At 39.0% G+C, this 15,578-nt stretch overlaps 1 protein-coding gene across 1 annotated transcript; it reads right to left on the bottom strand.

Annotated features, from left to right (window-relative positions):
• Positions 1 to 577: 577 nt before the first annotated feature.
• LOC138057821 (forkhead box protein unc-130-like) lies at positions 578 to 2,332 on the bottom strand. The gene has a single exon (XM_068903735.1). The coding sequence runs from the start codon at positions 2,162 to 2,164 to the stop codon at positions 1,190 to 1,192; it is 975 nt and encodes a 324-aa protein (XP_068759836.1). The 5' UTR covers positions 2,165 to 2,332; the 3' UTR covers positions 578 to 1,189.
• Positions 2,333 to 15,578: the final 13,246 nt, after the last annotated feature.

Below are 15,578 nucleotides of genomic sequence, written 5' to 3'. Positions count from 1 at the left end.
GCAATATTCGTTAAATTGGTACGTATTTTGATGTAAAAGGGTTTTATAATTTAGCACTGAACGACAATCGAATTCTATCTTCTCAGTTTCCCACAATTTAATTAATTTCGTCATTTACGCTATACCTAAAGTTTGGTTGAACGGAAAACAACAGCTTCCTTCCGTTACACACGTTAAGCAAACATAACCGCTACTTTGCGGTCCGTGGCGAGAAACGTAACGGGTCAATTACCGAGCGGAAATTACAAAGCTGAAATTACTTCTCTCAAAGAAAGCAAGTCGTTTTCGCTCACGAAAAGCCGTTGCTTTTGTTTTACTGAAAAGATTTAAGAGGCAATTTCCCTGCAAATGATTTTAAACAAATTTATAAAAATAAAAATAAAAATAACAATGCGAAGACAAACGGGTTTTCTAGAGGCCCGGAAGAAACGTCCGGAAACCTACCCTCTCGGCGAAACCGCTTTGAAAACCATTCCACCCAATTTTAATTTGTTATCTGCTTTGGTGTTTACAGAAAGCAGATAAAAGCATTGTTTCAGCAAGATTTTGCGGAGCTTAAGTAAACACGGAGCCGCTGTTTAACTAAGAGTTTAATGCGCAAAAATATGTCGTCAAAAGATGCAGACAGACGCAGCAGATCAAAGACAAATTGACGCAAAATATATTTATGTACTTTCGACGGTTAACGGAAACACTTTCGTCAATCCTCGAAACATTAAAAGCACAAAACTTTTCAGTTTCCCAAATCATATATCAGTAAACTTGCAAGGAAAAATCTCCAACTTTCTTTACCGCGTTGGCAAAATTAAAATTAAATGTCGTGCTTTTTGTATTCCATAGAGTGAATTCCATTTGTTTAAAACAATCTTGTCATGAGAAGTTTCTACTTATGAAAAATGACATAGAATCTTAAACGTTAGATTAATTAATTGTGGTTACCAGTGATTTACGTGTTACCTAGCATTTAGAATTTTTACCAAATGAATCAAATTTGAGTATATTTGGGAGAATTTTGCTTCTTTCCAAACACTTTTGAGGAAGCGTTCTTAGATGTGGGTTTTCACTATGTCCTTAGACTTTCTAGAGACTACGGACTACGCTTAAGTTAAAGTGTTTAAATGTTGAGTTTAGGTGCCGGGGAATCTTCGGCAAAAACTGTGTTATTTTACATTGTCATCAGTTGATGTTTTCATCGATGACATGCACAAGGATAGTGGAAGGAACCGTGAAAATTTGTTAGTCCATTGGCGGTTGGTAAATTCCTTGAAGAAGTTCCATCATTCGTTAGTCTTAGAGTGGGAGTTGGGTATGTAAAAGCGTGAGATACAGAGCTCAGACTTCTGGTATCCTCAAAACCGTGTAGAAGACCAAGCCTCGGACGAAAGGCAGGCGAAATTGCGCTTTCTGGACTGCCATAAGGCAGAGGAACGTGTAACCCAGTGGGAATGTCACCAGCCGCTGCCGATCTCAGGTGCCCCGTGTACGGGAATGTCGAGAAGCCAGAAGAAAACGAATGGTACAAGAACGGGCTTTCCCTAAACATCAATGGATGACTGCATTTTGGCCGACGAGGTTTTCTTCGTCTTCGGAAGTTTCCCTTGATAAATTCTGGCAAATCTTTAGGATGTATCATCCAGTAGTGTCCTTTGCCATTCTCCGCTCTGCTGGCCTTTACAAAGCAGTCGTTGCTGGAAAGATTGTGTCGCACGCTATTTCTCCAACCTGGTCCCTTTTCCTTGTCGAAGTGAGGATAGTTTCGCGCAATGAAGCTATAAATCGAACTCAAAGTCATGCGCTTCGTCGGCACGCTAAGGATCGCTTGCGCAATCACTGCGACGAAAGTTTCCGAGTTGCGATCGTCTTGTTTGGAATTCTTCGCATTGTCTTCGTCAGTGACTTTCTCTTCATCGTCTTTGGCTTCTTCGCTATCACTTTCTTTCTTTGGGGATTCTGTTCCACAAACCTCATTCACGTTATCTTGCTCCCTCGCCAACACCTCTTCGATTCTGCCCTCTCCGAAACCAAAGTCATTCTCCTCTTTCTTCGTCTCTACCAGCAGTTTCTCGGAATACGCGTTTAAATCCCTTTCATACACATCTCTAAAATCATGATAACTGATTCGTGGATGAAGAAGGTACTTGCTCAAACCAGGAATGTTATCCATCTCGACTAACAATGACAGAGCCTGTTCAGCTTGAGGCGCGCAAGAAGCTGTGTGTTAACTCTTGGTGTTGCAAATGGATAGTGAGTCTGGCAGCTGTGAAAGTTAGTCTTTATATGCAATGACTACTCGAACTATTAAACTCTATGTGTACACCGCCGCGCCGCCCAGGGGGCGCTAAATTTCCCTAGGGCAGGTGCTTGGAAGCTCCGTGACGTGTCGAACATAACAATAAACGTAACGTAAACAATTCTGAAAAGTCCTACGCTAAACTCTCAGTTCTCATTAACGAAACAATGAAAGCAAACCGGACCCTAAATTGGCAAATTTAAAGCCAAGTGCGACGTACTTGCGACTTGCGTTGACAAGGCTGAAACCCAGTTTGTTTTCGAAACACATAGCAACTTAATCAATACTCAGCATTTTAATTTGTTTTGCTACAATTTTGATATTTGGTTCATTAAAGTCCACACTTGCTTCTGGTAGAAAACTGGCCATCAAATCAAAGACGACTTCTATGTATTCTAGGAATCATATGTATTTCCTTTATTTAATTACTTTTGTTGACATTACCAATACGCACTTAGCAGCATTACGAAATAAAAGCTAATATCTCCCGTTATAAACGATAAAACACCGCTTAAGGAAGCGAAGGCCGTTTCTTGTGCAAACTGTACTAATACCTACCAATTCAAGTGTTACTATTTTCAAGGACGTGCCAATTAAGGGGAGAAAGCGCGGGTTCTCAAGTTAAAGGCAGGTGATTTTACGTCCGAAAAACGTAGTTTATACGTTTATCTGGTGAGCCTTCCTTTAGTTAATACAGCACGGTAGACTTTTCACTAACAGTTTAAAAACATGTAACGGAAAAGCAGATGAGAATTATAAAACGAAAAATGGAAGAGAAAACTGTCTCTCAATTGAATAACAGAAATTGAGTTTTTCATAGTATCACTTCAGCTACAGGCGGGGTAATTCTCATAATTGCCGATACGGTTAATTAAAGCGTTCTGCATGCAGTCAATTTACAAGCCCGAGAAAGATTAAGCCTAACATTATGTTGACATCAAGCAGTCAAACGTCGAAAAACCCTAGGAAATTCATCGTCCATGCAAGACAAACTGTTTATTTCTTAACTTGCGTATGGTTTTCAATATCCTCTATACCTTATTCATAATTCAAGCTAAGTTTATCAAATCCGTTTTACAATGGAATACGTCGTAAAAAGATGGTCGACGGATGCTTCGTGACTTATGACAGTTAACACGAAAATGTTTTCGAACACCGCCTCAAAACAAAGTTGCTTTATTCTTTCTCAGCCTTTTTCTGTTGTAGCAATATCTTTGTTGTTACTCTACACGTTTGTGTCTCATTATATATGAGACACACGAAAAGTTAGTATTCGCAGCGCGAATTTTGCCATTGTCCTTTAACTAGGCAACCTTATTAAATTGTTACCGGCGCTAAATTCTCTATCTACCCTGCGTTAGCAACCCCGCAAGCTTGTCAATACTGCAAATTAAATTGTTATTGTTCAATAAAATTTGGTTGTTTCTTTTCTTTGTGAACAAATGTGCTCCATCTTATTCCTTTTGTCTAACGATGTGCATGCGAGATGTCTGTGGTTGTAATTTTCCACAAAAATAACAGCGATAATCGAGTCGAAAACTTTGTAGCAACAACGCTACGAGTTCAAAAAAAAAAAAAAAAGGAAAAAAAAAAAAAAAAACAACGCTACGAGTTCCAGTTGTGAAAGGATTTCTCTCTAAAACTTCAATTTTATGCAGGAAGAAATGTTCTGGAGAATTAAAAATTTAAGGGCCCTAGTAGTGTACATCTGACATGTGTAAAGTAAATTGTACGAGATGAAGGACTGATGAACCTTAAGATCGAACCCGATGATTCACTTTTAAAGTTAGTTCTCTACGATGTCCATTAGTGAGAATGAATGGCACTAATGTGAGAGGGCTCTAATCTGAATCTAACTTCGAGGAAAGAATTTTGGTATTGAGATTTTAACATAACAGTGGATGGCAACCAGTGGCTTGTTTTTGAACGAACAATATCTTGAAATAAGTCTTTGTGTTTCAAAATTGCTTAAGTCACAAAACACCACAGTTGATCTATGAACATATCATGAAAAATGAAGTGAAAAAATGCAAATTTAAAAATTAAGGATGGTCAAAAAAAGATATTTTAACTTGTGCAGGTCTGGTACTCTTGGACAAACATGTGCCAGTCGTCGAAGGAGCAAAGAGACCTTTTGTGAAGAAAGAGAAAGGAAAATAAAGATTCATTATTTTATGGCGATGTATTGTGCAAAGGAAGAAGCGGAAAAGATTTGAAATTTGAATGACCGCCATTGCTGGAGACAACTGTTTTTGGACATTTGCCTTGTGAAGAAAACCGAACATGCGGGGAGCGTTTTTGCAGAAGGAACTTGAAAACAGCAAATATACACGATATGTTAAGATAATACCTTAACAGCAGCGTTTTTTTCACTGTATGTTGAATAAGATGAAATTGTCGGGACCTACCATGCCTATCTATGCTGAAAAGTTCTATGCGGAAATTTAGATCGTTTTAAACAAAACACGAATGTTTATAGCTTGTTTACAGCCAGAGAAAGTCTTGGATAAAACTTAAAACGCAATAAATGGTGTCACAAAAACACAATCACTGCACCTCTTTGAATTGTACTAAAAGCTGTCCAAAGAGGTATAAGTAAGTTTAGGTACAAAATGAAGTTGAAAAACTTTGAAAATGACAAATTTATCTATGGAAGATGAACTTATACGAATTCCGAACGTTTAAAACGAAGCAAGAGCTGAGTATTCTCGATTTTCAGCCGAAGTTCAGGGCGTGTCTCAGCCTACTCAAATACTTTTCCAAAATACGTGCGGTCCTTCGCGTAGAAGAACTCAATCTTCTTCGATTCTCAGATGCTGAATTCGTGGTTCATTTAGTTTTAAACGCCAACTCGTCAGTGAGTTTCAACGTTGGTTGTTTTTCACTTGCGGTATATTACGGCGTCAACATATTTTCAAACGGCAAACAACTCTTTAGACTTTTCGCGTCCGTGGATACAAGTGAATCAGTTACAAGTGGAGTGTAGTTCTCCAAGATTTCCAAAACAGGTGCTTGTAAATTTAACACGCGGTGATCTGGAGCCGGTTTTTTTTTCACAGTCGGGGGTGGATCGAGCCATTATCTTAATAACGGATTCAGTTGGAGCTTTTGTATCGAATAAAAATATATCACGCAAAAATGCTTTCAATAACAAAACAAGAAGGAGTTTTATTTTGGATGAAAAGCTACTCCAAAAGTGCTACGTTAATGAGTGATATTCAATTTCTAACAATAACTTAAAACCGCAAGCGAGCCAGTTTGGGCCACGAGGCTCCATGAGTCTTTTAACCAATAATCACATAGAAGTGTGATCTCTACATATAATTCTTATGCTACCTGCAAAACGTTTCTCGATATAATAGGCAAATACCAGTTTGGTTTTACAATGTATGGTGCACATAAAAAAGCCATTTTTTCTAAGAAATTTCCAGCTCCTCAAAGAGAGTGTGTAAAACAATATTATCTTGAAACCAATTATCAGTGAAAAGGAGTTGTAGCTCAGACACGTTTCTTGTGTTGCAATACGATGGGGCAGGCTTTCGAACCAGGGAAGTGCCGACAATAGCGAATAGCAATGATGCATGGAATTCCGGCGCCTTTGCATCTTGCAAACGATGGTCTTTAAGGTACGAAATTCTCCGTTTTCCAACTTATTTATGAATAATCCCGATAATTGTATCCAAGAGACGGGAAATGAATTCAAACCAGTTTCAGAATAATTTTCTCAGTCCAGTTTAAGGAAAACGTCGTTCCTTATATAACTCACTCGGACAGTGACAAGTAAACTTTTGTTGCACTTTGGTTAGTAAACACATTTATTTCAACTGAGCTGACATATTAAACACTAGAAAAAAATATTAGAGAGCTTACTTCTTGTTCACCCTCATGCACCGCTAGACCGCTGCCATCTTGGCGGTAAGCTAGTGTGATCACGTTTTGCGCAACCATTTCGGGAAATTTCCACTATCTTAGCAAGAATACTGCAGCACAAATACTGTTCTTAGCCATAAATATAAAGGGTAAAAAGGAGGGAAAAAGAAGAGAAAAAGAAAAGAAAACGAAAACGGGTCTCGCAGATTAAAATGACCCCAAACAAACAAGCTTGCAAATTGCACTCTGGGTTTTCGAAGGTACTACAAGCATGCGTTCGATTGACCCTATTCAGGAATAATACGTGGAGTGATGATTTAAAACTATATGTTTGGCGTTTTGAAGCAAAAAGGACAAAAAAGATACGTTTGGCGGGTGTTTGAATATTTAAATGTGAATCTCCGTAAAAGCGAAGGATTTCTAACTTCTATTTCATGTACTCCTAATCCAGAACGCGGTCGATCGAACGCGCCCTTTTTCTTTCGGCAGATTTCCATGTGCCCACAGCATTTGCGTTGTCAATTGCAAGTAGATATACTTCAGTTAAACGTGGGACAGAAAATGCCGTGGGGAAACAAAACAAATATACCAAATATATCGCTGCACTGAATATGAAACAATAGTAAAAATTCTGAGAGGGAAAGAGTACATACTAACCAGACTGTTTTTTTTTTCTGCAGAACAAATATGTTACAACTTAATCGACTTCCGCATGTTTGGGAACCGGAAATTATTATACTTAAAATCAACAAAAACGTGGGAGATGAAGCGCTCCACTGAAACTTAAAAGGTCAGCCCCATGTACTCCTGGAGTTTAACAACAAGAACATTTACTTTATTGATACAAAATTTAGAGAATATGACTGACCCGCGTTGCGTCAGATAATTTAGGCTGGCCAGACAGACCCTAAAAATGGCTGAACAGGATAAGAACGTTTCGAAATTCTAACCACACAGGTACATAGAACATTGAAGATGAATTTTTCAGGGCTTCATTTGAATGTAACTCTAAGAGAACAGCGGCGGTTGGAAAGATTTTTGAATATGTCGAATAAGCACAGCGCATTCGGGGTACAGATACACACATTCTGCTGCTCCAGCTATGAAAATGGAAGAAATGATATGTCAAACATAATGAGCTGAAAAACCCAACCTTCAACTTTGCCTTTTGAAATGAAATACAATTTGCCTCAGTGAGAGAGTTTCTGCTATTTTCTGTAAACTGTATGAATTAAAAGTTATTATTTAGTAGACAAATAGTGGTTTGTACACCAAAGCTGTTCTTTCATAGTGGGGGTCAGGGGGTTGACTTACTCTTCGCACATGTAGTTAGTTTGCGGCCAAAGTCAATGATGTCTGCAGAATTTCTGCGGCACCAGTCAGAGATGGCCTCAGAATGTATGCAGCACCAGTCAAGGATGGCCGCAGTATTTCTGCGGCACCAGTTAAGGATGGCCTCAGAATTTTTTAGCCGCAGAATTCGGCACCAGTCAGAGATGGCCGCAGTATTTCTGCGGCACCAGTTAAAGATGGCCTCAGAATTTCTGCAGCAGCAGTCAGAGATGGCCTCAGAATTTCTGCAGCAGCAGTCAGAGATGGCCTCAGAATTTCTGTGGCACCAGTCAGAGATGGCCTCAGAATTTCTGCAGCACCAGTTATAGATGGCCTCATAATTTTATAGCCGCAGAATTTCTGCGGCACCAGTCAGAGATGGCTGCCGAATTTTTGCGGCGCCAGTCAAGGATGGCCGCAGTATTTCTGCGGCACCAGTTAAAGATGGCCTCAGAATTTCTGCAGCAGCAGTCAGAGATGGCCTCAGAATTTCTGTGCCACCAGTCAGAGATGGCCTCAGAAATTCTGCAGCACCAGTTAAAGATGGCCTCAGAATTTTATAGCCGCAGAATTTCTGCGGCACCAGTTGAGGATGGCTGCAGAATTTCTGCTGCACTAATCACTTTTAAAGTTTTGCAAGGAATATATATGAATAATAGGACGAGTGGCTCTTGGTAGACCATCTTAATTATTATTTTACTGCACTGTTATCCACAAACTAAGGTTCTTGCTCTTTTTCTCTGAATTCACCAGCCGTCCGCGAGAATTGCTGAATTCCTTCAAATTTAATTTATTCAGTCAAAATATACATAAAAACAATTAAAAAAACAACTTTGGAAAACCACAAAATAGTTTGGAAGCCGTTAGGGGCAATCACTTGGCTATTTACAAAGAGTGGCTTCCTTGAATTGGGAACTAACGTAGTTCAGCACGGGTGATGAACCGAACGCGATTGCTTGCAAATCCTACATGATGTCTTAACGACTAGATCACATCGTCTCAAGAACAGAAAGAAATATATAATAAATGTATCATTTTTATCGAACCATTTCTACCAAGTCTTTCGTAGCTTGGTAGTACTGGCAGCCACAAAGCTAGAAATCGGAAAGTTGTGGGTTGAAACGTTATCTTATAAATATCACTTTACTATATGAACTCAGCCTGCGCCCACTTTAAGCCAACTAAACAAGGTTGCTTTAGGTCGTAGCAGAAACCCATAAGGGTTGAAACGTGTAACGACCCCTCGTGTGCTGGGAAACAAGCTTCTGAACATTCAATTTGCTAAGTACCATATTTGGAACAACAAGAGAGAAACATTCAACCAATCAGTTCGCAAGAACACCGTGACGCAACACCACCAATGTTTTCGCGTGAAATTAACTGGAGCGACGGGTTTCCAAATATGGTACTTAGCACTGAATATTCGGAAGCTGTGAACGCACGTTACACGTTTCAACCCTTATGGGTTTCTGGTCGTAGTTTGGGTAAATCATTCTTTAATTTATCAGAATATAATACTTTCGACAAGGCCCTCTCCAAGTTTACTGAATTTTGGAAACTGCACGTTCCTGATCTTTATAATTGCAATGGATGGAATGCGCTCCAACTCCCTGCCCGGGAAATCTTTGACCGGGGCGGTCATAGAAACCACTCGCTAAATACCTGCTCGAAATCTGAAAAGCTACATTATGATAATTAATTGCAAGAAATATGCTGTTAACAGCCTTATAACTCATCTTGACGTAGAGCTTTCGATCCCTTCTACAGCTAGCGAGCGAGAAAAATAAAAAAGCGAACATCGAAGAACTTTGTAACGTAAACCAGCGCTGATGGAGAATAAAACGTAAAACTCTCTTAAATTAAGGTGTCACTACTGTAAGACCATGTAATTAAACGGAAATTGAGGCGAACAGGAAGGAAGCCTCGGGAACTCTTTTTGCCTGGTGACCGGAACTCCTAAACGAGAATCGCAAATGACCCACTCAACCGGTCAATGCAATTTGCATTTCGATGATACGTTATCGAAAAAGTTAATGTGTTTTAATCCCGTCTCAGGTCGATATGTATATTACCTCTTATATAAGAATTCGTAGATTAACTTCATCTAGGTCGCATTTTTTCAACTTATTTAGGCGAGTACCATTTTATTTTTTTTAACAAAAGCAGATTACCTTTAAGATTGCCATAACATAAGGTTGTACAAGTGTTATAACATCTTTCCTCCTCAATTTGGGTGAATTATAGCTGTTCCAGTTTTACTATTCTCCTATAAAAGGTAAAAAGTTGACAAGGCCCTCTCATAACCGCGAATAACAAAAAAATTGCCAAAACTGAATTCCTTGTACCTGCGACTCAATACAGCAGAAACATCACACTGAAGATCTAGAAAAGCAATGTGCTACTTATTTTGATAAATATACCAGAGTGATTGAAAGTAAACAAGATGGATGGAAACAGGAAAATTGCATCTCACAACAGATGTTTGAGGATTTTGGCTGAGGCTTATATCAAGTGTGCACCTCCACAAGTTAAGTGCAATTCCAGCAGCCAAGGGCCTTATGAAATGCAGAGGATGAGAGTGGATTGGACAACTTGATTCTTCAGGAAAGACAGCACAGTTGACACTAGAAAAGCTCTCTCGTGGACACCACCGAGGAGACAGATGCGAAGACCAAAGGATACTTTTCGGAGGATGTTAGAGAAGAAGCGAAACCGGTTTGGTGTAAGGAGTTGGGGACAAATTACATAGGCTGCAAAGAGCAGAATGGAGAACGTTTGGAGCTTCCCTATGCTGCACAACGAGCGATGAAGGAAGCCCATGGTGATAAGTCTTACATTGAATTTCCTTTTGTTGTCTTTAATGACTGCATGTTGCAGAGTCAAACTGCACCTTTCATCTACTCGAAGAACAGAACAGTCTAGAGTTACGTCGTAATTTTAAAAAATCTATGTAAACAAAACTAAAAAATGGAATTGCAGTTTTCCGGCTTTAAAAACTGCAATTTCAACAATAAACTTAATATAAACGAAGGTAGAGCTCGAAACACTAGTAGCACAAAATAAATTGCTAAAAGTACAATCGTTTCGACTTAAAATGTTTCAATTACAATATTTGGCTTGATAGCAAATCAAACAAGAATTGGAAGCAATTCTTACATTATGTACGAAATGCTTCCTTTGTTAAAGAAAGCTGTCTGGCAATGCCCAGAGTTCATCCTACTTGCGGCAAATCTGAGATCACAACGTTTAATCTTCGAAGCCAAAACTCTTTTATTTGTGTTGAGGCATATTTTAAAGTTGTTCAAAAAAACGAGAAAAGGGTTGTAACAAAACGGTAATATATCCTGTTACATTTATCATTAGTCGCTGTCAGTTCATGTCCGGGCAATAAAAAGTTGCTCCGTTGCAATTAACCACATGTTTGCTGTACAAAATGACATGTAATAGAAATATCGATAAGTGGCGGCCTTTTCCTGAACTACCATATTTTCCTTCCGATTCTCTAAAAAGGCCATGTCACCTCAATCAAGACTATATCACCTGTTATCAGACTGCGATGACGTCCAAAGATGCAGGCAATACGATTGATCATTACAAAAGCGAACCCTCAAGAGCTCCAATAACACAATTTTGCCAGTAACTTTAAACGATCAAAATAACATTGAATTTTTCCGTAATGCACACTAAACGTACGGCAAAAGCACACAATGAGCAACTTTCATGATAGCGTCATTTGACTACAACTACCAGAATTCAGTTTGCTTTTCTTTTCCTATTTAAATTTTGTATTCCCACTGGGGTAAAAATAACAATAGCTCTAACTAGTACGAGAAAAGCAAAACCTATAGGATTCTGCATGGTACTTGTAGTCAAATGGCGTCATCATGCAAATGTCCTATTCCTGAGCAAAAGAATTCGTAATTCTCGACCCGGAGATAAAGGGTCGTTTGCGGGAGGTCATGGGTTCAAATTCCAGGCTAGACCAACCACAGGGTCTTAAAGTAATTGAGGAGAAAGTGCTGTCGTTGTCATTTCATCCGCAAATGGTTAGACTCTCCAGTCTTCAGTCGGATAAGAACGATAAACCGTAGGATCGGACCCACCTCACATCCATTGTTTAGAGCGAGTTTCAATCGAGTGTTCTAAAACCAAAACCAAACTAACTACTTTGGCCAATCAAAAAGGACGGAGATGATCCAGTAAACTAATCACACCTCGAAGTAATTGCACGTAGCCGACGCAAAGCGCGGGAAAATGTGCACGCGCGAGCCACGGTTTTGATTTCACTTCTGAGTGGTTGTAAAACTAGCGCGAGAACTTTGAACCAATCACTGGTTGAAGTAATGCAAAACCAAAGCATAGTTAATAGAGGGGAATGGTTATGAAACCCAACAAATTTCTTTGTTGTAGGTTTTTGTTCTCTTTTTTGGCCTTGACCGTGCAAAAAACACAATAGTTGTTTATTCTGTACTGAGGAACTAATCAATAGAAACGTGTTGGTTACGTAATTCATGCATAGAGCCAAAGAGCGCTTAGAGTAATACTCTGTTGTCGCCATCATGCTGTAAGGCTTCACACATGATGCAACCTGGGCCCAGTTCCTCAAAAGCCGATTAACGCTAATCGAAGATTAAAAATTAACCAAGCAGTTTATTTCTCTTGTCCCAAATGCTGTTCTACGCAGATTTTCGGCAGAAGTTTACACGAGAAGACGTCAATCTTGAAAAACAAAAATAAGCAAAAGAAACTTTCACCAAAAAGTTGAAAACGTGAAACAAAAGTTTACGCTAATCCTGGATTAAGTTAATCGGCTTTAAAGGAACCGGGCCCTGGTGTATACAGTCTTTCCTATAACGTTAAGTGTTTTCGTGTTTGATCAAATGAATGTTGGATACCGTTTGACTTCTCCCAACTTCTCATCGTGTTGGATCGTCCAACACTGATATTTTAGTCAGGGCCCAAAAAGCATGCTTTTTTTTATAATTTCGGAACAATGTAAATTTAGGAGCTTCAGTAAAATGAATTTCTTTGCTATGCTTTATCTCATGCTGCGCAAAAAGAGTTCATCATAGTTTAAAGTCTGTATGTGAAATTCTCATGAAAGATCGATTCATGAAAAAGCTACTGAGGACTACTTTTCTGTGTTCCACAGGTGCTGATGATGGGCCTAAGTTATGTTGGAAGAAACCATCAACCATATCATCGATCAAATTTACAACCAACAGAAACTGCCCCAGATCGCACCAAGGCCAATTTTCAAAAGGCTTCTAGAAAGAGTCAAAAAGGCATCACTTTCACCTTCAACGGGAAACTGTACAAACAAGTAGACGGCTGCAGCATGGGAAACCCTCTTTCACCCACATTGGCAAACATCTTCATGTGCAAATTGGAAGCCGATGTTGTAACACCTTTAAACCTTCCTTTCTACAACAGATATGTACTAGACGACTGTTGCACAAAAAGGAAAGCCAATGCCCCGGACATTCTTCTTGAAAATCTCAACAGTTACCATCCAAACATCAATTTTACAGTAGAAGAAAACCCGGATCACTTCCTGGACACCGCCTTTACCCATCAAGAGGGAAATTGTTATTACTAAAGTCCACCAAAAACCAGGGAAACTACAAGTACACTGGAAATCGGCCATCCCACATAAATGGAAACGCAACACTATCCTAGGTGTACTCCACAGGGCAAAACGAATAGCCACCAATTGGCAAGAAGAAGTACAAGCTATCAAACAATCTTTCACCCGATCTGGATATCCCGCCAAAATTCGTTAATGAGGTTATTAACGATTTTGAAAACCCAACGGCAAGAGATGATGAGATGATTATCCCTGTTCACTGGTTTGATGAAAGAGCAAAAATCGGCATTCAATTACCATTTTGTGGGAGAAATGAATTTGAAAGTAAGAAATTCATGACAAAACTCAACAAATACACCAAATGGACATTTAACTTCCATATTTTGTGGCGAACACGCAAGATCGAAACTCTCTTCAAACTCAAAGACAAAAACATTCATCCATCACACGTAATATACATAGGCACGTGTACTTGTAATCAAGCTTACATTGGTGAAACGGCACGCAATCTGGAAGTACGTATCAACGAACATTCCGATATAAACAAACAATCGGAACCGGCCAAACACCTAAAGAAACACCCCGAACACAAATTCACATGGGACATTTTGACTTCGGCTCACTCATGGACAAAGAGAAAAATAAAAGAGGCATTTTACATCGCACGCTTCAAACCAGTCCTAAATAAACAAGTCCAGTCATTCCACCTTACTCTATACCCCATGGGAACAGGTATTACGTAACCACAAATATAAAACAGCTGGTTTATGCAATTTAGTCACTCTGAAGATGATCGCAAGATCGAAAACGTTTAGTCAAACATTTTAACAGTTTTTACCTTTTACTATTTTAACAACGTGTGTTAATCGTGTCAATGGGTAATTAATTACATAAGGTGTGAACTATGATCAGTGCAAACGGTAGCTCAGAAACTTCATATTGTTGAGTTGCATCTTTTACAGAGAGATTGAGAGAGAAAATAGGAAAACTAGAAACTATCGGTGTCGCTTTATCCATTCATGATATTAATTGTTTTAATTTCTTTGTTGTCTAAGCCTTCCCGAGTAGGATTTATATGCGGACTTCGGAATTATTTAGATACTTGCATGACTCGGATAGAAAGACGAGGGAATAAGTAAACACAGATGGGGAAGGGAGGATGAGGCATTTGCTTGCAGACGAGAAGGGAAGGGTGGGGCATCCATTTGCTATGACCATAAATCATTCGCTTAACTATTTCAGATATTCTACATCGCTGTACTAAAAATAAATATAGTTACTGCTTAAGCTGTTCACTACTTATAATTACCAAAGCAAAACATTGAAATTTTAAAACAGACCGCTAGATTCACTCGACACCAGTCCCTGTTTATTCGACATGTGATCGTCGAACTGTTTTCAGATTTTAATTTCCCTTTGTATTTTCTTTGAGACTTGAAAAGTTCTACCTTGCTGTCTCTATTACACAACGAGACGTTTTATTCAATATTTCCAATTGCTTCCACTGCGTTTAACCGCCTGAGTCTTGTATAAGCAAGAAAAGGACCTTTGCGCTGAAACCAACTGTTCACAACTTTATTAATTCCATGGTTTAGTTCACATTCTCGTGGGAAATTTTTCAAGATCTTTATTTATAGCTCAACAGTGCATTGGTGTTCATTGAAACGTAACAATTAATAAAATCTAGGAAATAAAGAAAACAATTCTTTAAACTGAGGTCTCTGTTAAATATTGTCCTCAACACAATAACGCAACGAAAACACTCTATATACTTTTAACTTTCGCTTGTCTCTTAAAATCGAAGCTTGACCAGCTTTAATACATTTCGAGTCTTTTGAAGCATAGCAATTTGCGAGAACTACTATATAGAGTTGAAGCAGCCAAGTCAACTTTACTATTTTGTATTTAGACTTAAAGAAATTCAAAACATCTTCGTCGATTTTGCGTTTTGTAATACAAGACAACGCAAAGATTTATCATGTTTAGGTCCAACATAGTTGCTTCTGAATTAAACGAGATAACCTGGAAACGAATGCGAAGATTCACGTTTATCGCCAATGCCTGGCCCAGTTCCTGAACCAACTCCCACTGTCCCACCCAAAAATACCATTTCGCGATCAAATTACTCCATATATCCCAAGGTGTCTCAGAGTTTCAATGGGGGAAATATCAACAGAGAAGCAGAGATCAGTCAACTTCAAACGCGATTTTTACAAAACGAGAACCTTCGTAAGGAAGTTATCATGATTACACCATCTTACTTCCTTTTCACTAGGCACCACAAACTGTCATCACGCAAAAAAGGCACTCTCTTGCGACGAAAAAACCCAATCTCTGACATTTCTAATTACTTAACACTTATTGAAACACTTTACTTTGAGCTATTTTTCTCGTGTAATTTCCCATGCTCAGTTGCGCACTGAATGGCCCCCGATGCATCAGCTGTGACGTAAGACTCAGCTGTCAAGGTATTATAAACACTCCTCAATAACCCTCCGC

The sequence above is a fragment of the Montipora capricornis genome, chromosome 7, assembly GCF_036669925.1.
Source record: "Montipora capricornis isolate CH-2021 chromosome 7, ASM3666992v2, whole genome shotgun sequence".
Classification (NCBI taxonomy): domain Eukaryota; kingdom Metazoa; phylum Cnidaria; class Anthozoa; order Scleractinia; family Acroporidae; genus Montipora; species Montipora capricornis.
The sequence above is the reverse complement of the archived record's forward strand: the minus strand, read 5'-3'. Positions and strand labels throughout refer to the sequence as shown.

Coding starts and splice junctions, on each gene's coding strand:
- LOC138057821 (XM_068903735.1), bottom strand. CDS start 2,164: ATGGATAACATTCCTGGTTTGAGCAAGTACCTTCTTCATCCACGAATC.